Source organism: Myxine glutinosa, chromosome 1 (genome assembly GCF_964187855.1).
Source record: "Myxine glutinosa chromosome 1, kmMyxGlut1.1, whole genome shotgun sequence".
In the NCBI taxonomy this organism is placed as follows: domain Eukaryota; kingdom Metazoa; phylum Chordata; class Myxini; order Myxiniformes; family Myxinidae; genus Myxine; species Myxine glutinosa.
Window position 1 is genome coordinate 199,272,979 of NC_136261.1, and position 24,600 is coordinate 199,297,578.

At 46.5% G+C, this 24,600-nt stretch overlaps 1 protein-coding gene across 7 annotated transcripts in view; it reads right to left on the minus strand.

The window, feature by feature from the left end:
• The window catches only part of LOC137433592 (uncharacterized), a 377,223-nt gene that overhangs the window by 197,080 nt on the left and 155,543 nt on the right, over nucleotides 1-24,600 (minus strand). For all 7 annotated transcript variants that reach the window (XM_078782386.1, XM_078782378.1, XM_078782406.1 and 4 more), the window contains 2 exons: nucleotides 10,852-10,938; nucleotides 7,338-7,529 (listed from right to left, as the gene is read on the minus strand). In XM_078782386.1, the coding sequence (XP_078638512.1) occupies nucleotides 7,338-7,529; nucleotides 10,852-10,938 (279 nt within the window). The remainder of the gene's footprint in view (nucleotides 1-7,337; nucleotides 7,530-10,851; nucleotides 10,939-24,600) is intronic.

Sequence of the window (24,600 nt, forward strand, 5' to 3'; positions counted from 1 at the left end):
ATACAAAAAAACAAACACAAAAAAAAAAACACTGTTCCACGGAAAAACCTCCCTTTTTGTGCAGTGTATAGGCAATTGGTATAGTATTAATACGTCATTGCGGTACGATGGAGGCCATGGGAGATAACATCGTGGGTTCTGAAATAACATACCACTTTTAATAACAAAGAAAGTTGGTTAGTACTGTGGTGCTGTGCACACACGACTCGATTGCCAGAGAGGTAGGCCACAAGGCGTTGGTACAAACAGAGTCTTTATTAAGGGCTCGCACTTCAGCACTGGGCGGGCTGGAGCTTAGAGCCCGCATATATGTCCCGAGGCCACGCCTTGTCCCCGGGCGTGGCCGATCGGTCGAAAGGCGGGGCATGCGCTCTCGTTCCCCGCCTGGACGCTCGCGCCACCCACTGGTGTGCGGAATTATTGTTCCTTGTGCCCGCCACACGCGCCCCGCCCAGAATTCCCGCGCACCTGAAGGGTGAGTTTGCGGGGAAGCCGGATGACCCGGCCGAAACGCCCCCTGGCAATGGGTGCAGGGCTGGGGGGTAGCGGGACGGCGGGTCTGGGAGGTGCCGGGGGTCCGACCGCCGTGGGGGCGGCCTCAACGCGGAGGCAGAGCTGCTTGCGGGGGGTGGTCCAGGTCGAGGTGGGCCGGCTTGAGGGGGTCCACGGAGATGCGATCCGGGGCACCGCCGATGTCGATGGTGAAATATTTGTCCCCGGTCTCCAGCACGCGGAAGGGCCCGTCGTACGGGGGCCGTAGCGGTGCCCAGTGGGCGTCGTGCCGGACGAAGACGTACTCCGCCGTGCGAAGCTCCGGGGCGACGTGGGAAGACGGGCAACCGTGGTGTGCCGTCGGCACCGGGGCGAACCTCCGGGCGGTCTCCTGAAGGGCGGAGCGCTGTTGCGCCGCGGACCAAGGAGCCGTGGAGTCGGGGATAAATTCGCCCGGTACCCGCAGTGGTTGCTCGAAGACCAGCTCCGCCGAGGACGCGCGCAGGTTGTCCTTGGGCGCCGTCCTGAGGCCCAGCAGGACCCAGGGGAGCCTGTCGGCCCAGTTGCCGTCGCGGAGGCTGGCCCGTAGCGCGGCGTTCATTGAGCGATGAAAGCGCTCGCACAGGCCATTGGCCTGGGGGTGGTAGTCCGTGGTGCGGTGCAGCTTCACGCCGAGCCCTTGCGCCACCGCGGCCCAGAGCTCCGAGGTGAACTGGGGGCCGCGGTCGGACGAAATGTCCGAGGGGGAACCGGACCGGGCAACCCAAGTGGCGATGAAGGCTTGCGCCACATCAGCCGCAGACGTCGCCGCCAATGGGACGGCCTCCGGCCACCGTGTGGTGCGGTCCACCATGGTGAGGAGGTGGGTGAACCCCCGCGAGGGGGCAGAGGTCCCACCAGGTCGACGTGCACGTGGTCGAACCGACGCTCGGGCACCGCAAACGGGGCCAACGGGGCCTGGGTGTGGCGGTGGACCTTTGCGCGCTGGCACGCGAGGCACGTCCTGGCCCAGTCGCGGACGTCCTTCCTGAGGCCGTGCCAGACGAACTTCGCCGCGACGAGCTTCTGGAAGGCCTTCGTGCCCGGGTGGGACAGGCCGTGGATGGCGTCGAACACTGGGCGCTGCCAGCCGGCGGGCACGATGTGTTGAGGCCGGCCGAGGGAGACGTCGCACAGGAGGGCCGCGCCCGCGGCGTCGAACGGCACCTCGGTGACGCGGAGGCCCGTGACGGCGGTCCGCAAGGCCTGGCCGCCAAGGTCGGCGGTCTGGTCCTCCGCCATCCGGGCATAGTCGATCCTGAGGTGGACCGCGTGCGCGACGGACCGGGAAAGGCAATCCACCACCGGGTTGTCTTTATCCGCCACATGACGGATGTCCGTCGTATACTCGGACACGGCAGAGAGGTGACGCTGCTGTCGTGCCGACCATGGCTCGGCGACCTTGGCCATCGCGAACACAAGGGGCTTGTGGTCGACGAAAGCCGTGAACGAGCGGCCCTCCAGCAGATGGCGGAAGTGTCGGACCGCCAGGTGGAGCCCGAGCAGCTCGCGGTCGAAGGTGCTGTAGCGGCGTTCGTGTGGGCGAAGCTGCTGGCTAAAAAACGCCAGTGGTTGCCAAGCACCACGCACCCACTGCTCGTGCACCGTGCCCACCGCGTAGTCCGACGCGTCGGTGGTGAGGGCGATCGGCGCATCGGGCGCCGGGTGCGCCAGCATGGTGGCGTTGGCCAGGGCCAGCTCTGCGCCCGCGAACGCTGTGGCCATCGGCTCCGACCAGGCGATGTCACCTTTGCCCGGCTTGCCCCGGAGTGCCTCGTGCAGGGGGCAGAGGAGCTGGGCGACGTGGGGCATGAAGCGGTGGTAAAAATTTACCATGCCCAGGAACTCCTGGAGCCCCTTGATCGTGCGGGGTCCCTGGAAATCCCTGACCGCCTCCACCTTGGCCGGTAAAGGGACGGCCCCGTGCCTGGTGATGCGGTGCCCCAAGAAGTCGATGGTGGCGATGCCGAAACGGCACTTTGTGGGGTTGATGATTAGGCCATGCTGGCCCAGGCATTTGAAAAGCATGCGGAGGTGGAGCAGGTGCTCCTCCCGGGACGTGCTCGCGACTAGGATGTCGTCCAGGTAGACAAAGAGGAAAGGTAAGTCGTGCAAGACGCTGTCCATAAGCCGTTGGAACGCCTGGGCCGCGTTCATCAACCCGAAAGGCATTCTCAGGAACTCGAAGAGGCCGAAAGGGGTGATGACGGCCGTCTTCGGGACATCGCCCGGTTGTACGGGGACCTGGTGGTAGCCCCGGATGAGGTCCACCTTGGAAAACACGGTCGTGTTTGCCAACCGGGCGGAAAAGTCCTGGATATGCGGGACCGGGTAGCGGTCGGGGGTGGTGGCATCATTGAGCCGGCGGTTATTCCCCGCACGGCCGCCATCCCCCGCCGCGCTTCGGCACAATGTGCAGAGGAGAAGCCCAAGCGCTGTTGGAGCGCCGTACGATCCCCAGCCGCTCCAGCGTGGCGAACTCCGCTTTCGCCACTGCGAGCTTCGTGGGTTCGAGTCGGCGTGCCCCGGCGTAGACCGGCGGCCCGACTGTGGGTATATGGTGCTCCACCCCGTGTTTAACGGCCACCGCTGAGAAGGTGGGCCGCGTGAGGGCCGGGAAACTGGCTAGGAGGTGGGTAAAGTCGTCCGCTGCCGGAAGCATGCAAACTAAACTCGCCGGGACGGCACCTTCCAGCAAGCTGCTTGGCAAGCTGCTCGGTGAGCCGCTCAACGAGCCGCTCAGCGAACAAGCGAGCGAGCTGAAGGTTTCGGCCTGGGCGATACGTCTGCGCTTCACGTCGACCAACAGCCCATGCGCACATAGGAAGTCTGCGCCCAGCAAGGCCATTGGCACGCTGGCGGTCACGAACGACCATTGAAAGCGCTGCCCTCCGAACCGCAGTGAGAGGCAACGCTTCCCGAATGTGCGGATGGGTGTACCGTTGGCGGCAAGCAAAGCGGGGCCCCGGCCCGCTTGTCGGACGTGGAGGCGGGGAGGACGCTTACCTGCGCTCCTGTCGCAAAGGAAACGGCGCCTGGACAAGGTGTCCGTGATGAACAGGAGGCTGCCGCGGAATGGCCGACGCTCAGGGCCGCTAATGAGCGCCGGCCCGGTCGTTTCCCGACCCGTCAAAAGAGCACGGCGGGCGACATGTTTTAGCCTTGCGGCCGAACCTGGCGTGGTGGTAGCACCAGGTTTGCGGCGGTGACGGCCGCGGCGGCCGTGGTGGTGGCGGTAGTGGGCGGGGCGCAGCATCGGCCATGAGGGAAGCCGGGGGCGCTGTAGCCTCTGCCCCGGGATCCACTACGGCAGCACCGTAAACCGACCGCGTGTCGCAGGCCGCGAAAAACTTGTCGGCCTCTCCGGCCAGGTCGCGGGGTTCCGTGATTTTGGAACTGGCCAGCGTGAGGCGCACCTGTATCGGTAGCTGGCGGAGGAAAAGCGCACGAAACAAGAAATCCGGGCGCTGGTGTCCAAGCAGCGACAGCATGTAATCCATCCGGACGGATGGTCGTGTGTCGCTGAGGGCGGGAAGGTCCAGGAGGCGGTCGGCCCGTTCGATCTCCGTGAGCCCGAACGTGGCGAGGAGGAGATGTTTAAGCGCCTCGTACTTGTTGTCGCCCGGCGGGCGCCGAAGGATGGACACGACTGGGGCGGCAGTGCCGGGCCCGAGGGCGGCGACCACGTGGAAGTACCGGGTCTCGTCTGCCGTGATGCCTCGGAGCTGAAATTGGGCTTTGGCCTGCACAAACCAAATGTCGGCCTGTGCTTCCCAAAACTCCGGGAGTTTGACGGCGACGGCGTTGGTAGCCATGGCGCGTTCGGGGGTCAGCGACGGCTGAACCAATCGGGGTCACCAGTGTGGTGCTGTGCACATACGACTCGATTGCCAGAGAGGTAGGCCACAATGCGTTGGTACAAACAGAGTCTTTATTAAGGGCTCGCACTTCAGCACTGGGCGGCCTCGAGCTTAGAGCCCGCATATATGTCCCGAGGCCACGCCTTGTCCCCGGGCGTGGCCGATCGGTCGAAAGGCGGGGCATGCGCTCTCGTTCCCCGCCTGGACGCTCCCGCCACCCACTGGTGTGCGGAATTATTGTTCCTTGTGCCCGCCACAGTACAGTATATTATTGGCCTATACATACCGTGTCATTGGAAGAGCCATAACGCCTATGCTTTCGATATTTGATGATCATTTCAATAATCGGTTCGTTTGTGTTTCACTCTGAATAAAAAAACGTAAAGTTAGAGCATGCAGATTGTGATATATATAATAGGCTCAACCGCTTCGACGACGTGTTCGGCCTGAATGGCATATAAATTTAAAAGGCGGTCGGTGGAGTCAGCCATCGTACGCTGTCTTATGCCGTAATGACATCATAGACGTAATGACGTAGAGTGACAGACGGACCCAAAACTGCCGCTACTTTAATATACCATATAGACTAGCTACAATTCCAGAACCAAAAGCAATTCAGAACTCAAGACATTATGAAGTTAAATGAGATGTATGGGAAATTCTTTTGAAGGATTTGCAGCTTGCAGAATGACATTATGATGATCATATTGACACTGCCAACTAGCAAAAATATAATCCTCAAAAGTTACAAACATTTCGAGTTAGAATTTCAGTCTTACTGTTCCTGTTAAAAAGGACTTTTTTCCGGTTAATCAGTTTGTGCTTTTGCATACTGTTACCAAGTGTCCATATTGTTACAAGGAATAAAATGTTATGTTTTTTCAAAATACTCAACATAAGTTTTGATATATTGTGTTAATCTTCTTCATTTCAATTGCCTAATCTCTTTATTACCATCTTTAAATGATAATTTCCCAGACTCATGTTTAATCATAATTGACAAGCTTCCACTGTGAATAAATATGTGTTATCAAGAGTTTTCATTGGAAATTTAGCAAATAAAACATAAATGATAACTTTAAAGTTCACATTTAATGATATATTATTACACTGTCAGGTAATCAAATACAAAATAATAATATAACTTATTTCATCAATTCTGTTCAGAAAAATTCATGTGATAACAGTATGGACAAAAAGATAAAATGTTGTTCTTGAATTCTTAAAAATAAATGAATAACCAAACCAGCCTGAGATGGCAAATTGTCAGTTTCTGTTATTCTAATATGCATGTTACTATCCTGTGAAAATAAAAAATAATTATAACAACTCTGTGTTTTGATTTTTCCTTTTTCCAGTTGTTAACAAATCTAACAATGACCCATGTGTTATTAAGGATTGTAAGATGGGGGGAAACCCTTCCATCTTGACCTACTTTTCTACCAGGGGCACCTTATACTCTAATCAGTCTTACTGACATTTTTTTAAAATCAGAAAGTTAATTTATCCACAAAAGTATTGTTACGTTTGTGGGGGTAGATGGAGGAATCCCATAGTAAAGATAGGATTGTATAGTCAATTATAGCATGGACCGGGGACACGTAGGAGACATCTCGATGTATTTAAGTGGGGAAACTGTAACGTAAGATTGTTTATGTATCTTCACACGAGGGGTGAGGCTGTGTTAACTCGTTAGGTATTAAGGTTAGTTTTCCCCAGTACGCGATAGTCCCTCTGTGATTTCCCCTAACGTGTTACATTTAAAAGGTCGGCCATAAAAACCTCCATTAAACCACAACGACCATCCACTGCAAGCCAGGCAGCTTCCCGGACAATAGCTCCCCCAATGGATCTAAAATAGGCAAAAGGCCCCACCCAGTGGAGGCGGAGGATGAGTGGGCGGAGAGGAAGGCCAGCAGGCCACGCCCCGGGGTACGCGATTGGTTCTCGCTCAGGAGGAAGAGGAGTGCGCCGCTTCTGCCGTGGCTTGGGGAAAAAGGCTGGCCATTTTATTTGCGTTGGCAGTTTTTGTGGGTGCTTTTGAAGAAAGTGGGCCCCTGGGCTGCGTTGCAGACACTTTGAAAGAGGGTTTCGACTGTTGGACTCACCAGGGAGCTGAAGGCCGCGTTGTGCTCGTCCAGGCAGTGGACGAGGAAGGAGGCAGTCCTCGCAAGCTTACCACAGTCTCGATAGCGAGAGCCTTCGACATGTGGCGTTGCCGCCATTTTGGGCTTCCGCGAGGGAGGCTTTGAGCATCGAGCTTCAACGGCCACCAACCTCCTCAAAAAGGTGTAATTTTGAGGCCACAGTTATGTGCAGGCACGAAAAGGACATTTTATTTTTATTTTATCATTCTCATGTGTGTTTTTGAGTCTGAGTGGTGGATCCTCAAAGTAGGGAATTACTTTTTTACCACAACTTTTATTTTGTCTTGCATTTATTTTCATTAATTATTTGTTGAATTTACTGTCGTGTTTACTTGTTTGTGGTTTCTGATTAAACCCGTGTTTTATCGTGAGACAATACAGTATTTTACAGGTGACAGGACAGTATTTTAACATCTCTTTTTGGCTATACCTCACCATAAGTAGAATACAGTATTCAAATGTAAAATGTTCATTTTGTTAATCCTAGAAGAACCACTTTCTCATACGAAAATAATTTATTAAATAAATGACCTTTGCCAGTTTCTTCTCCAAAAACATTATTACAGCCATGCCTATGAATCTTCAGAGCTCAGTAGAGTTTGACCACATATTCCCAATGAATCAAACATGTGAAACAAACAATGCTTTAAGTAACAAAGACACATAAAAAAAACAATTGGTGAGACTTATGAAAGAGTGCAGTGATATCACAACCTTGCACGTTTTGACCCAATATGTATAATATAATAGGAAACCTTCGGGAGGTTTCAACCATTTATATGCAGGAAGGCCAGCACACCTGTGGATACAGTTGCAGTTACAGCTGGTCCCTCGTTGCCATTCTTGACAGCCGATATGCTAATGATGTACTCCACACCAGTTGTAAGTCCTTCCAGAGTGTAAGACCTCTGCTCAGGTCTGATCATGATATCCACTGATTTTCCTTGTTGTCCAGGAGATGGTTTGGCACGCAATTTATAACCGGTCACACCTGTTGAAAGCATAAGCCAACTTTAAAAATATCAACTGGAATTCAAATGTAAAATATATATATTTAATTTTTTTTGAACAGCATTTCGTTATATTAGTTTAAATAAACAATTTATTAGCCATCAGCAAAGCAAAAATAAGCAAATAAATAAAAAAATGCAATTTATCAATGAATCCTCTCCAATTATAGTATCATCATCAAATTCATTGTATCATCAAATTTTCATTTTATTAGAAGTCTGCAAGTTGGTACAAGTATGGCATTCCTGTATGATGTATTCATGACAGATGTTTACCATTAGCTCATAACCCATTTAATTTAAATAGCAGCGTATCTGCCCCACAAGTGATATTGTTCCAGCATGCAACACATTCTTCTGACACATTCCTCTACTTTGGTGGTGTATAGGCAACAGAACATTTACTCGATCGCTCCCGGAAATACAAATAACCCGGGAATAAGACCTTACCACACACAATCTTCAGGAAAAGGACATGGAAGGGAATTTTCAACTCTTGCTTCACGTTTCCTCGCACGACCAGTATTAGCTTTGTTCGTGAAGTTTAAATAACAGGCACGATGGCAACCATATGAAGCTGATGAGTCAAATGGAACAGTCCAGAGCTGAACCTTGTGCGAACAGTTCTCGGAAAACTCACGATTTTAGAACCATCTTTGAGACAAATATGCACTAAATAAACAGATCTTTTTGACGAAGTTAGCTCTGTCATTGTATCACAAGGCACCAAGCCTGGTGTTGGCTTAACGGTTAAGGTGACTGGCTTGAGATCTTAGAGTCCTCAGTTTGAACCCGTCATGCCATTGAATTAACACCAGGTAGGTTGACTCAGCCTGACATCCCTCTGAGGTGGGAAAAATGAGTCGCAGCTGCAGCCTTCCCCCAGAAAATGTTGTAACCAGTAGCCACAGGCTTCACATGAACCATTGCCACTAGGCACCACCATTTTATCCGACTCTCACTGTTACTCCACCCTCAGAGCGGGTGGTAAATTTGTTTGGTCGAGACAGCATAAAGTTTTGCCCAAGTACTGCTGAACTGAAGGTTTTTAGAAGTGCAAGCAAGGTGATTTGTGTTTACAGTGTTCAAATATACAATTCAATTGTAATAAAATGAAAGTATTAAAGGCTTTAGAAAAACAAAACAAACAAAAAAACACTGAATCGGAAGTTTAAATGAAAGTTTTAAAGGCTTTAGAAAAACAAAAAAACACTGAATCGGAAGTTTAAATGAAAGTTTTAAAGGCTTTAGAAAAACAAAACAAACAAAAAAACACTGAATCGGAAGTTTAAATGAAAGTTTTAAAGGCTTTAGAAAAACAAAACAAACAAAAAAACACTGAATCGGAAGTTTAAATGAAAGTTTTAAAGGCTTTAGAAAAAAAAAAACAAAAAAAAAAACACTGAATCGGAAGTTTAAATGAAAGTTTTAAAGGCTTTAGAAAAACAAAACAAACAAAAAAACACTGAATCGGAAGTTTAAATGAAAGTTTTAAAGGCTTTAGAAAAACAAAACAAACAAAAAAACACTGAATCGGAAGTTTAAATGAAAGTTTTAAAGGCTTTAGAAAAACAAAACAAACAAAAAAACACTGAATCGGAAGTTTAAATGAAAGTTTTAAAGGCTTTAGAAAAAACAAAACAAACAAAAAAACACTGAATCGGAAGTTTAAATGAAAGTTTTAAAGGCTTTAGAAAAACAAAACAAACAAAAAAACACTGAATCGGAAGTTTAAATGAAAGTTTTAAAGGCTTTAGAAAAAACAAAACAAACAAAAAAACACTGAATCGGAAGTTTAAATGAAAGTTTTAAAGGCTTTAGAAAAACAAAACAAACAAAAAAACACTGAATCGGAAGTTTAAATGAAAGTTTTAAAGGCTTTAGAAAAACAAAAAAACACTGAATCTGAAGTTTAAATGAAAGTTTTAAAGGCGTTAGAAAAACAAAACAAACAAAAAAACACTGAATCTGAAGTTTAAATGAAAGTTTTAAAGGCTTTAGAAAAGCAAAACAAACAAAAAAACACTGAATCTGAAATTTAAATGAAAGTTTTAAAGGCTTTAGAAAAACAAAACAAACAAAAAAACACTGAATCGGAAGTTTAAATGAAAGTTTTAAAGGCTTTAGAAAAAAAACAAAAAAAAAAACACTGAATCTGAAATTTAAATGAAAGTTTTAAAGGCGTTAGAAAAACAAAACAAACAAAAAAACACTGAATCTGAAGTTTAAATGAAAGTTTTAAAGGCGTTAGAAAAACAAAACAAACAAAAAAACACTGAATCTGAAGTTTAAATGAAAGTTTTAAAGGCTTTAGAAAAGCAAAACAAACAAAAAAACACTGAATCTGAAATTTAAATGAAAGTTTTAAAGGCTTTAGAAAAACAAAACAAACAAAAAAACACTGAATCGGAAGTTTAAATGAAAGTTTTAAAGGCTTTAGAAAAAAAACAAAAAAAAAAAACACTGAATCTGAAATTTAAATGAAAGTTTTAAAGGCGTTAGAAAAACAAAACAAACAAAAAAACACTGAATCGGAAGTTTAAATGAAAGTTTTAAAGGCTTTAGAAAAATAAAACAAACAAAAAAACACTGAATCGGAAGTTTAAATGAAAGTTTTAAAGGCTTTAGAAAAATAAAACAAACAAAAAAACACTGAATCGGAAGTTTACCGCCGACGATGCACCCATTTTTACACCACCCTACTTACAAATCAAATTAGTTATTCGTGCTTGTTACTTGTGTCTTTTATGACGCCCCTAAAAACAGTAAGATTTCTGTTGGAATGATTTTCAATTTTGTTTGACTGACAGACACACTGAAAAGCGAAAGTTCTGATAAACTGCAAGTTCGTGTTCCGATTCATGTTCCGATTCATGTTCTACAGTGTTCAAAATGTAAAAGTCAAATGCAATGAAATAGTTCCTTGATCATAGACTGCTGTCTATCAGACAAATATAGTGAACCAATTGCTTAACCCCTCTTTGTGCTGTGTACATGGGGTAATTATCGAATGTTATTAAATCCCGGTTAAGATGGATTCTTACAGAGATGAATGCTCTGTGGAACGATTTGGTTAGTCTTATTGAAAGCCTATTGCATATGTCCTCGTGTAAAATATGGCTACACATGTTTTTAGTGGTCATTAATTTTTCCAACGACAGGAAAGGATAATGCTGAAAAAAAATGGTGTGTAAACTGCAAAAATGTATTACCATTCCAATAGTCTACAGCAATTACAGGAGGTGACATAACTTTTAGCATAATGCCAAATAATAATGCAGATGGAGCCACACACACACATACCTGTGACTGATGAAGATTCCCAAATAATGACGAGTTGCATTGTATCAGGATGAAAGTTCATTCGGACGTTTGTGGGTCTCGGTTCTTCTGCGGAAATAAAAAGGATGAAGCATAAAGAGTGAAGAACAATTAAAAAAAGTTATTAAAGGGTCATTGTAATCTAATTTTACAGAACATTATTTACTTCTGAGTGACTAAACTAATTCTTAAGCTTTCTGAAATATCTTTGAGCTCCTGTTGCTCAAAAATGCCGAAGATTGTCAGATATAATTTATGATCAAGTGCTCATTGAGGACACAGCCCTCAACAGCAACTTTAATATGGGATGTGTAGATTTTAGATATAAACTAGAACGGCACTCAGTGGAGAACATATCTCCGCCAGGTGAACAGTTTACGTTTTGTATCCCAGAGTCGACCAGAAAATCACAATGCAGAATCACATTTAATCGAAATCATCAATCCACAACTTTTTGAGATATCGTGCTATGTATCGTTTTTTGGCCCTATCTCCCAATGATGAAGAATCACTTTAAAAATTCTACCAGCCTGATCCGGATCTTCACCAAAATTGAATCGATTCTTCATCGTCACACACACAACCTGTCCACCAAGTTTAGTCCAAATTCGTCCATAACTTTTTGAGATATCCTGCTATATGTTGGTTTTAGCCCTAACACTCAATGGTGAAGAATCATTAAAAAAATTAAATAATTCTCATATCCGAATCCATAGTGAGATCTTCACCAAAATCGAATCGAATCGTCCTTGTCAGACACCCAACCTGTCCACCAAGTTTCATCCAAATCTGTCCACAACTTTTTGAGATATCCTGCTATGGATCGTTTTTGGCCCCATCTCCCAATGGTGAAGAATCACTTAAAAAGTCTACTAGCCGGATCCAAATTCGGAGCTTCACCAACATCTAATCATTTCGTCCTTGTCACAAACGCTACCACTCTGCCAAATTTCGTCCGACTCCGTCCACAACTTTTTGAGATATTTTGTTCACAGCCAAACAAACAAACAAACAGACAGAGAGACCGGTCATGAAAACATAACTTCCATTCACCTTTGGTGGCGGAGGTAATAACAATTTTTTTTTTTGTATACAAGATCGAGGCTCGTGTAACAGCTAACATTAATGACAAAAAAACAAACGGACACATAAGACGAAATAAAGGGAGCGGGAGACAAGATGGGGAGAGAGGGGGAAGCACACAAGTACAACATTTGAGAGCAGGGACATCGGGAGATCTGTGGGAAGGGGGGTGGGAGTGGGAGAGGTAAAAAAAAAAAAGACATGGACACACCAAGGACTTGCAGGAAAGAAGTCGGTATTTCAGAAAAGAGGATCTGGGTTGAATTAACGGGGCAAGAAAAGATCAAGGTTTTGGATGGGGGAAGATAAGAGATGGTGGTGAACAGCTGTTTTAAAGACCTGGAGGGAGGAGAGGGATTGAAGGGAGTGGGGGAGTTTGTTCCAGAGGTGGGAGAAAAGAGGAATGATAGAGTGAAGGTGAGCAGAGAGTCTTGATTTTGGCAGTTTCACCAGAAGAGGATTGCAGGCAGATCTTGTGCGACCTGTATGAGTATTTGAGGGACAGAGCCCAGAGAGAGCTGGGGGAGCAAGACCGGAGAGGAGTCGGTAGAAGACGGAAAGACCACCAACCTGCCTGCGGTGAGTAAGTGAAAGGCCCTCGGAGATAGCTTCATCGTGGGTGATTCCAATGATTCTGAATGCTTTGGTTTCAACAGCGTGAAGACGAGCTAGGTGTGAGGCAGGAGCACCAGCCCAGAGGGGAGAGCAGTATTCCATTGAGCTGCGGATGAAAGCCTTGTATGTGGTGAGGAGCTCAGGTGTGCCAAGGAAGGACTTTGCACGACGGAGGATGCCCAGTCGGCGACTGGCTTTGGAGGCCAGATTTGAAATGTGGTTTTCCCAGGAAAGATCATGGCAGATAGTGAGACCCAAGAGATTGAGTGACAGAACTTCTTGGAGAGGATTATTCAGAAAGTGGATGGGAGAGTTGTCCAGTCGGTCTTTTCGGAGAGACATCGTAAGAGTGTGAGATTTGTCAGGATTGAAAGACATGTTCCACTTGTTTGCCCAGTCTGTGATTTTGTCCAGGTCTGCAGAGAGTGAGGAGGCTGCAGACTGCCGAACTGAGGGATGAGGAATGGAGCGGCAGAGAGTGGAGTCGTCAGCAAAGAGATAGAGAGGATTTTCAAGAGAGTCAGAGAGATCATTGATGAAGACCAGAAAAAGCACAGGGCCCAGAACACTGCCTTGGGGAACTTCAGCCTGAACAGGAAGAGGAGATGAGAGAAACCCATTCAGGGCCACACGTTGACTACGACTAGAGAAGAAGTCCGCTAGCCATGCGTGGAGATTGCCTTGGATACCAAAGGAGGAGAGATTGGTGAGCAGAGCGGGGTGCTAGACCGTATTGAAGGCACGTGATATGTCAAGGGTGACAGCTCTAAGCTCTCTAAGAGACAGCTCTAAGCTCGAAGACAGCTCGAAGCTCAGACAGCGCTCTCTCTATTTTCTGCATCTCCCCTTGTTAACCCCCTTGCCCGCATTTCTTCTTCGACCATCTTTACCCAAGTCTTTCTCGGTCTTCCCTGTCCTCTACTTCCTTCTACATTCATTTCCATCACTCTTCTCAACCAGTCACTTTCATCCTTCCTCAACACATGACCAAACCATCTCAAACTGTTTCTCTTCACAGCATCCATCACAGGCTCTATTCCCATCATCTTTCGCAATTCATCATTTGTCTTCCCCTCTCTCAATGATACTCCACACATCCACCGAACCATTCGCATTTCCACCCTTTCCAGCCTTCGTTGCTGCTCTACGTTCATTACCCATGTCTCGCTCCCATAAATCATAACATTTCTCACACATGCAGCATACACCTTTCCCTTCAGCTTCAACGACACTCCCCTCCTCGTCAGCACGCCACTCAGTTCCCGAAACTTCTTCCATGCACATGTCACTCTAGCAACCGTTGCCGAGTCTGATCCGCCTTCTCCATTCAGCATGTCTCCAAGGTAACAAAATGTTTTCACACCTTCCAGCTTCACGCCGTCTCCAAGATCCAACTCAACATTTCCTCCATCTGCAGCTCCCTCTGTGCACACCTTACACTTGAATGTAGCTGCCACACTGGTTAATGACCATCTCAAACCACTACATTTTTGATGAACCCACTCAGCGCACATTGTACATTGAATGGAATTTCACTCCGACACCCTTCTGCACACAGCACACGGCCACTTCCCAGTTCTTTCCACTTCACCACATGCTTTACCACTTGCCATCACCTTCGTTTTTCCGATATTCACCTTCAGACCTTTTGTCTCCAGACATTTCTTCCACTTGCTCATCTTCTCCTTCAGTCCATCCATACTTTCTGCAATCAACACCAGATCATCTGCATACAACAACTCCCACGGTAAACCCTCCTTTACGTTCTGAGCCAGCACCTCCATTACAGCTACAAATAGTAGTGGACTTAGTACCGACCCCTGGTGCACTCCCACCTTCACCTCAAACTGACCAATGTTCCCGTCCTTCATCCTTACAGCTGTGCGCGCTCTTTTGTACATTGCCATCACTACTCTGATCAACCATTCCTCCACTCTGAACTTCCTCAATGCCCATGTCACTACTTCACATGGAAACCTATCGAATGCTTTCTCCAGATCAACAAACCCAAGAAACAACTTCTTCCTCTTCTCCATGTATTTCTCCTGCAACTGCCTCACAATAAAAAGTGCATCTGTCGTTCCTCTTCCTGGCATAAATCCAAACTGCATTTCATCAATCTTCACTTTCTTCCTTATCCTCCTCTCCAACACCATTTCCAATACCTTCATAGCATATTCCAATAACTTTATCGCTCGATACGAGCCACAGTCCAGAGGGTCACCTTTCCCCTTTTATAGAGGGACAAGGGTACTCAGTTCCCAAACCACTGGAATGCGGCCTTCTTTCACCACCAGATTGCAGATATCTGTCATTCTCTTCACACCCCAATTTCCCGCTGCCTTCAACATATCTCCAACAACTCCCGTCGGCCCTCCCGCTTTTCTACTCTTCATTGCTTTTATCGCTTCCTCAACTTCCTTCTCGGTTATCTTCTCTGCCGGTCCTAAAACTGGGTTACTCTCTATGTTGCCATCCCATTCATTCTCTGCATTCAACAGTATTTCCATATTTCTCTTCCATCTCCCTTTAATTCCATCTGGGTCCACAACGATTTGTCCCACTTCGTCCTTCAAGCAACTCACCCCCATCACATCACACCTCTCTTTCGCTATCTGCTTTGCAATCCTGAATACCGCTCTCTGACCCTCTTCCAAATCCATGCGTTCTCCGAACATTTTCCTACATGCCTCCTGCGCCTTTGCTACCTCTTTCTTTGCAGCCTTCTTGGCTGACTTATAACTTTCATGCTCTGCCTTTTCTGCCCCCATACCCTTCGCCTTCTGCCACACCTTGAACTACTTCCTCTTCTCGTCAATCTTCTTTCCAACTTCATCATCCCACCACCATGTTTCCGAGTGCCTCGGTAGTCCTTTTGTCCATCCACATACCTCACCAACGGCTCCCAACAGACTATCTTTCATTGACATTCAACCACTTTCAAGCACAACCACATCATCCTCTACCATACTCAGCCTCTATTTTAATGCCTCCCTCACTGTCACCTCTTTCAACCTCCACACCTTCATCCTCGGTTGGTACTTCACCCGCCGAGCTCTCCTCGCACCTTTCACCCTTATGTCGCAGACAACCAAGTGGTGCTGTGAAACAGCCTCCTCCCCCGGGATCACCTTTGTGTCCCGGAGGTGCCCCCTATCTCGCCTACGCACCAGCAGGCAGTCAACGGTTGTCGTCGACCCAACTGACGTGTATGTAACAAGCTTATTATCCTCTTTCTGGAACTGAGTATTACAAATCAACAAATCAGCTCCATCAGCAAACTCCAAAATCCTTTCACCTTCTCCATTTCTCACACCATATCCGTAACCTCCATGAACTCCCTCAAAACCGTCCATACTCTTTCCCACATGTCCATTTAGGTCTCCTCCTACCACAACAACTTCCTCATCTTTCACGTTTTCCATCAGCTTCTCTATCGCACACCAGAACTTGTCCTTCTCTTCATCGCTCCGACCAACCTGCGGAGTTAGATCCGGGCTTTGACTTGGCCATTCCAGAACCCTCCATTTTTATTTCTTTTCAGCCATTCCTTGGTGGATTCACTGGTATGTTTAGGGTCATTGTCATGTTGCAAGGTTCACCTTCGGTTGAGCTTCAACTTTTCGACAGATGGCCTCACATTATCCTCAAGCACCCTCTGGTACAATGAAGAATTCATAATGGATTCTATGATGATGAGCTGCCCAGGCCCAGATCCAGCAAAGCTGCCCCAAACCATAGTATTTTCACCACTATGCTTCACAGTTGGTATCAGGTTATTGTGGTCAAATGCTGTCTTTGGTTTTCCCCAAACATATCTTCAGGTACTGTGGCCAAATAGCTCTACCTTTGACTCATCTGTCCAGAGCACATTGTTCGAGAAGTGCTGGTCTTTGCCAAGGTGTTCATTGGCAAACTTTAGTCTTGCCCTGATGTTCTTTCTGGACAGAAAAAGGTTTCCTCCTGGCACACCTCCCATGTAGATCAAATTTGTGCAGCCTCTTTCTAATGGTGGACTCGTGCACTTTGACATCAACAGTGGCAAGAGCTACCTGTCGGTCCCGTGATGACATTCTGGGGTTCTTTGAGACTTCTTTCAGCATTTTGCGGTCTGCTCTCGGGCTGAACTTGCTGGGGCGGCCTTGCCTGAACAAGTTGGCAGTTGTTTGGAATCTTCTCCACTTGTAGATGATCTTCCGGACAGTCAAATGATTGATTTGAAATTGTTTGGAGATCTTTTCAAATCCCTTCCCAGACTCGTAGACATCTATAACCTTCTTTCTGAAGGCCTCAGAGAGCTCTTTTGATCTAGGCATGGTGACGCCGCACACTTCAACAACAAAGAGCAAACCAAACGAAATGTCTGAGGTTTAAATAAGACAGGTTCCTCCAAGATCCTCTCTAACGATGTTCTAATCATTTGCACCTGAGCTGGTGCACCTGATTCTAATTTTAGGTATTTGAAGTAGTGATTATTATTTTTTATTTTTTTTGTATACTGAATCGAGGCTCGTGAAAGAGCTAACATTTACTTCACAAACAAATCAACCAGACAAACAAAATATATTAAAAGAGGGAGCGGAACACAAGATGGGGAGAGAAGGGGAAGCACACAAACACAACATTTGAGAGCAGGGAGATGTGTGGAAGGGAGAGGGCTTGGGGGGAGGAGGCGTGGGGAGGGGGGGGGGGGTGGGGGGGGGGGAGGGAGAAGTATAAAACACAAGGACACCAAGGACTTCCAGGACAGAAGTTGGTATTTCAAAAAAGTGGAATTGGGGTGAAATTAGCGGGGGTAGAAAAGATCAAGGTTTTGGATGGGGGAAGATAAGAGATGGTGGTGAACAGCTGTTTTAAAGACCTGGAGGGTGGAGTGGGAATGAAGAGAGTGAGGAAGTTTGTTCCAGAGGTGGGAGGAAAAGAGGAATGAAGGAGTGAAGGTGAGCAGAGAGTCTTGATTTTGGCAGTTTGACCATTAGAGGGTTGCAGGCAGATCTTGTGCGACCTGTAGGAATATTTGCGGGACAGAGCCCAGAGAGAGCTGGGGGGGCAAGGCCAGAGAGGAGTCGGTAGAAGACGGAAAGACCACCAACCTGCCTGCGGTGAGTGAGTGAGAGGCCCTTGGAGTTAGCTTCATCGTGGGAGATTCCAATGATTCTGAATGCTTTGCTTTCAACAGCGTGAAGACGAGCTAGGTGTGAGGCAGGAGCACCAGCCCAGAGGGGAGAGCAGTATTCCATTGAGCTGCGGATGAAAGCCTTGTATGTGGTGAGGAGCTCAGGTGTGCCAAGGAAGGACTTCGCACGACGGAGGATGCCCAGTCGGCAACTGGCTTTGGAGGCCAGATTTGAAATGTGGTTTTCCCAGGAAAGATCATGGCAGATAGTGAGACCCAAAAGCTTGAGTGACAGAACTTCTTGGAGAGGATTATTCAGAAAGTGGATGGGAGGGTTGTCCAGTCGGACTTTTCGGAGAGACATCGTAAGAGTGTGAGATTTGTCAGGATTGAAAGACATGTTCCACTTGTTTGCCCAGTCTGTGATTTTGTCCAGGTCTGCAGAGAGTGAGGAGGCTGCAGACTGCCGATCTGAGGGATGAAGAATGGAGCGACAGAGAGTAGAGTCATCAGCAAAGAGATACAGAGGATTTTCAAGAGAGTCAGGGGGATCATTCATGAAGACCACAAAAAGCACAGGGCCCAGAACACTGCCTTGTGGAACTCCAGCCTGAACAGGAAGAGGAGATGAGAGAAACCCATTCAGGGCCACACGTTGACTACGACTAGAGAGGAAGTCCGCCAGGCATGCGTGGAGATTTCCATGGATACCAAAAGAGGAGAGTTTGGTGAGCAGAGCGGGGTGCCAGACCGTATCGAAGGCACGTGATATGTCAAGGGAGACTGCTCTAATTTCATGTTTGGCATTGAGGACCTCCATCCATTGTTGCGAAAGCAGAAGCAGCATGTCCAGTGTAGAGTGTCCAGGTCTGAAACCAAATTGATGATCAGAGATCAAGCCATTGGAGAAGAGGAAAGATTTCATATCTGAAGCAATGATGGATTCCATGACTTTGCTGATAATTGGGAGAAGGCTGATTGGTCTGTAGTTGCTGGGATTTGTTTTTGCACCTTTTTTGTGCAAAGCGGTGATGTTGGCAGATTTCCAAGCAGATGGAAGATGACCTTGAGCAAAAGAGAGGGTGAAGAGAACAGAGAGAGGGAATGAAAGAGCGGAAGAACAGGATTTTAGGACCCGTGGGCTGATGCCGTCAGGTCCAGTTGCAGAATCCGAGTCGAGGGTTGACAGAAACTTTTCCACCTTGTCAGGAGGAAAGGACACAGAGTCGAGGAGCAGCTGGGTACGACTGGGTACGGTGGGTACAGAGAGGGATGGGTGATATATATATATATATATATATATATATATATATATATATATATATATATATGTTTAAATATGTTGAAAAAGTCAAAACTTTACATGGGGTGTACTTACTTTTTCACGTGACTGTATATATATATATATATATATATATATATATATATATATATATATATATATATATATATATATATATATATATATATATATATATATATATATATATATATATATATATATATATATATATATATATATATATATATATATATATATATATATATATATATATATATATATATATATATATATATATATATATATATATATATATATATATATATATATATATATATATACAGTCACGTCAAAAAGTCAGTACACCCCATGTAAAGTTTTTACTTTTTCAACATATTTCAACATACAGCTATTTGATCTTCATTTCAACAATATTGATAGATAAAGGTGATATAGTATAACAAATATCATGAAACATTTACATTTTGTTGTCCATTGTATAATTTAAATAAACATGAATGCAAATTTCGCATGTGGAAAAAGTAAGTACACCCCTACATTTATCACGACTTCAAATACCTTAAATTAGAATCAGGTGCACCAGCTCAGGTGCAAATGATTAGAACATCGTCAGAGAGGATCTTGGAGGAACCTGTCTTATTTAAATCTCAGACCTTTAGTTTGGTTTGCTCTTTGTTGGTGAAGTGTGCGGCGTCACCATGCCTAGATCAAAAGAGCTCTCTGAGGCCTTCAGAAAGAAGGTTATAGATGCCTATGAGTCTGGGAATGGATTTAAAAAGATCTCCAAACAATTTGATATCAATCATTCGACTGTCCGGAAGATCATCTTCAAGTGAAGATTCCAAACAACTGCCAACTTGTTCAGGCCTGGCTGCCCCAGCAAGTTCAGCCCGAGAGCAGACTGCAAGATACTGAAGGAAGTCTCTAAGAACCCCCAGAATGTCAGCATGGGACCTACAGGTAGCTCTTGCCACTGTTGATGTCAAAGTGCACGAGTCTACCATTAGAAAGAGGCTGCACAAATTTGATCTACATGGGAGGTGTGCCAGGAGGAAACCTTTGCTGTCCAGAAAGAACATCAGGGCAAGACTAAAGTTTGCCAATGAACACCAAGGCAAAGACCAGCACTTCTGGAACAATGTGCTCTGGACATATGAGTCAAAGGTAGAGCTATTTCGCCACAGTACCAGAAGACATGTTTGGTGAAAACCAAAGACAGCATTTGACCACAAGAACCTGATACCAACTGTAAAGCATGGTGGTGGAAATATTATGGTTTGGGGCAGCTTTGCTGCATGAGGGCCTGGGCAGCTCACCATCATAGAATCCACGATGAATTCTTCATTGTACCAGAGAGTGCTTGAGGATAATGTGAGGCCATCTGTTGGAAAGTTGAAGCTCAACCGAAGGTGGACCTTGCAACATGACAATGACCCTAAACATACCAGTAAATCCACCAAGGAATGGCTGAAAAGAAAGAAATGTTGGGTTCTGGAATGGCCAAGTCAAAGCCCGGATCTAAATCCCATCGAGATGTTGTGGGGGGATTTGAAACGAGCTGTGCATGCAAGAAACCCCTCAAACATCGCACAGCTGAAAGAATTCAGCATGGAGGAGTGGGCAAAAATTTCTCCCAGTCGATGTCAGAGACTGGTAGACAGTTATAAGAAACGCCTACTTGAGGTTGTTTCTGCCTAAGGGGGAAATACCACCTATTGGAGCCAAGGGTGTACTAACGTTTTCCACATGCGAAATTTGCATTTATGTGTATTTAAATTACTAGGGCATGCCCGTACTATATATACTGTATATCTAAAAGTATATCCCCCCCCCCCCCCCCCCTCTATTTACATGCAATGGTTTGGTCCAAAGCGAACGGCTTGCGAGTACGGTGACAATCCCCCCCCCTCTATTTACATGAAATGGTTTGGTCCAAAGCGAACGGCTTGCGAGTACGGTGACAATCCCCCCCCCCCCCCCCTCTATTTACATGAAATGGTTTGGTCCAAAGCGAACGGCTTGCGAGTACAGTGACAATCCCCCCGGGGTTTTTATTAGTTTTAAAACATAGTTTAACGCCAACATAGTTTGCAAACGTGAAATAAATGAATATGCTCTCAAATGTGCCATCCGAGGCAGAGTGTGTCCACCACGTTCGGCACACGCGATAGTTCGCTGCTCTCTGATTGGTTGAATCGTTTTTTGGACATAGCTCGGTAAGTAATTGTCCGATTAATATGAAACCTTGAAAAGGCACATCCTCGGGTCCCCAGCAATATACCTGGCAAGTTAAAAGTATATCGGACCCGTGGTTGTCGAGAAACAGCGGTCACAGACAAACAAACGTACAAACGTACAAACAGAGATTACTGGAATTATAGATAGATACAATGGACTACAAAATGTAAATCTTTCATGATATTTGTTATATTATATCACCTTTATCTCTCAATATTGTTGAAATGAAGATCAAATAGCTGTATGTTGAAATATTTTGAAAAAGTCAAAACTTTACATGGGGTGTACTTACTTTTTCACGTGAATGTATACATATATATATTGTGTTATGTTGGTTGGGGAGGCATATATAGATTTAGGTAGATCTGCATAGGTATCATGCTTCATCTGTCGTGCTAGAGAATCTCGATGTAATAAGTTATATTAGCCCGGATGTCGGATAAGTTGTGAGGTGGCCCCGCCACGAGGGGGTGGGGCTTGTTAACTCGCGTAGGGATTATGCGAACTCCATTGTGTGTCGTTTGGCTAACCCCCGCTCCAGCGGGGAAAATGGCCTTAAAACGATCATTCATTCATTTTTTTTTTTTTCATTGTGTGTCGTTCCCTCTGTGATCATACCTGTGTCTCGTATGGCAACGCGCAATATACATTAGATAGGCCCAATAGTAACACCACACAAACACTACTTAAATCCCCCTTCCGCCACAATAACCATAAAACCCACAGGAAGCCAGTTCGGGGCACCGCCGATGCAGCTACAGCCAGCCACATCACCAGCTTGCATCGTAACACTCATTGCTCAGGCAGGCTGAGACCACGCCCACCTTGCGAAGGATTGGACAAAGGAAGACACCACATGACAAGGGCTGCCAATAGGGAGAGGACTGGTGATTGGTCAGGGCAAAAGCAAGAAGCAGCTCGTTGGGATTGGTGAAGCAAGAGCAAAGAAAGCGGCCACCGACGAATGGGATGAGAGAGACGTGACGTGGCCATTGGTGGAGAATTGAGCCTGTGATGTTGGCCGGCAGGGATTGGCAGAGAGAAGGAGGTGACGTAACGAGGGATTGACAAAAAGAAGAAGAGACCGACATTTTCTCTCTCTCTCGTCCCTGCTCGTTGAGGTAGACGTTGGTGTCTGGGCATCGCTCGTTCTTGCCCTCCCGCCTTCCTTCACCTCGACTCTCTCCTTTGCGACCCGAACGTTGGGTGCATCACAGCTTCTTGCCGAATTCGGTAGGACATTCCACGGCTGGTGAAGCGGGTTGCACGCCCGCTCGTTCGCTTGGCGCGAGAGGTTTTATCAAGGCCTGGTGAACAGGGATGATGCATCAAGGGGCCTTTCTTCCCGTTGACCGGAGCTATCCATCCATCCCAGAATCACCATCCCAGATGATCCCTGACACACGAGCTGGTTGCGATAAGTACAATAACCATACGCATTTTATTTTACAGTTTCTTTCATCCTTTCATCTGTGTTGTTGAAGTCTGGTGCATGGGATCCCTATTTAGGAACCATAATTATTTACCGGTGCGTCCAGTGTTCTCGGGTTCCGTAAAATAAATTGTTTATTCTTGTACATAATTCGGCTTTCGTTCGCTTGATTTAATCTCCGCAGGTTTGAGGGCTGCCGTTGGAACCGTGAAGTAAGGAACTTCAGCCTCCCCCTCACCATCCTCCCCACCCTCCTCACCCACCTCCCTCCCCACGTGTATGAACTCTGCCATATTTGAACTGAACGCCTTCGGAGTTAAAGCTTGCTCGGTTAATCTGTTTCCTTGGTCGGTTTTTAAATCGCGAGGAACACGACAATATATGCGCATATATATATATATATATATATATATATATATATATATATATATATATATATATATATATATATACATATATACATACATACATACATACATATATATATATATATATATATATATGTATGTATGTATGTATGTATGTATGTATGTATGTATGTATATATATTGTTACGGATATGGGATTTGGCCTCCATATCCGCTTGTAAATATTCCCCTATTTCCCCAATACTCCCCAACTATCCCCAATCCCCCATTCCCTAGTCCCATTGTCTGTAAACAACACTCTGTAGAACCGACCTTCCCCTTTTTCCCCCATTAACTGTCGTGCCCAGGTTCACCGCATCTCACGTAGACAACTATAGGACCTCTTGCTAGTTATTCTTAGTCTATGTCAGTTAAGGACTCGTTTCCATTAATTCTGACTCTTCGTTGCACCAGAATGTGATTGTATGGCACCAGTAGTGAGTTTAGGACCTCCCCATACCTCCTCCCATCTTCCTCATGAAACAACAACAACAACAACAACAACTACAACAACAGCGCGCGGGGAGTGTGCGTCCTCACTCCCGCTTGGTTAGCCGCCATTGCCCATGTGCGCCGACGGGGTTACCACGAAGGGGCTGACTGTCGGCCCCTCGTCAAGGGCGGAGCCCGGTAACCCCCCGCACCCAATAAGAAGCAACGGGCCGATTCCATCTGGGGCGGAGCTAACGAGCCGAGGGCGTGTCACTCCCCGCTGGATATACGCAGCCACTTACCGGACGTGACGAGAGATGCGCCCCGAGCTTGAAGTGAGGAGAACCAGACGCCACCTCCGAGCGCTGAGAGACCTCCCGCATCTCTGGACCGGACCGGGTCGATTCTGCCCCTGAGCCAAGGTGCACCTTGAGCCTCGACTACCTGCCCTTCCTTGCCATCAATCCCCGTGTGAGTCAGTCTTGTCCTGTTTATCTGTGGTCTGTCGGGGTTACTATAAGACCGTGATTAAGTGCCTACCTTCCTATGCTGTCTCTCTTGTCCTTGTAATCTAACGTTCCGAAATATTATAACCTCCTCCGGAGGTTTTGAGAACTGTACCCCTGGTGTCGTGTCATTTTAACCCAGCCGTTGTGTCCTTTCCTCAATTGATTTAGCGTAGCGCGACTCGGCCAACGTTCGAGTATAATCGGGTAAACTGTGCAGACGCGGTCATACCAAACCGCTCGGTAAACCAACATCCACAACCGCGTCTGTAACATTTGGTGTCGAGGAGTTGGATTCGGACCTGGGACTAAATTCAGTTAGGCCCAAATTTTGGAACACCAATTGTACCATTAGGGTAACATTTTGGTGTCGGGAAGTGGGATTCGATCCGGAGCGCGTTTCACGCGCTCGAAATTATAACAGCGAAATTTGATTTTGTTTTACGAAAATAAAAACCCGAATTTTGAAAGTCGCGCTATGGCAGACCAAGACGGCTGGGTTCCGGTAGTAGGGAGTGAGGCAGGGTCGATCCAGGACCAAAATGAGGGACAAGAGGGGAGCGAAGCAGTGAGGGTAGCAGATTCGCAAAATAGCGTCG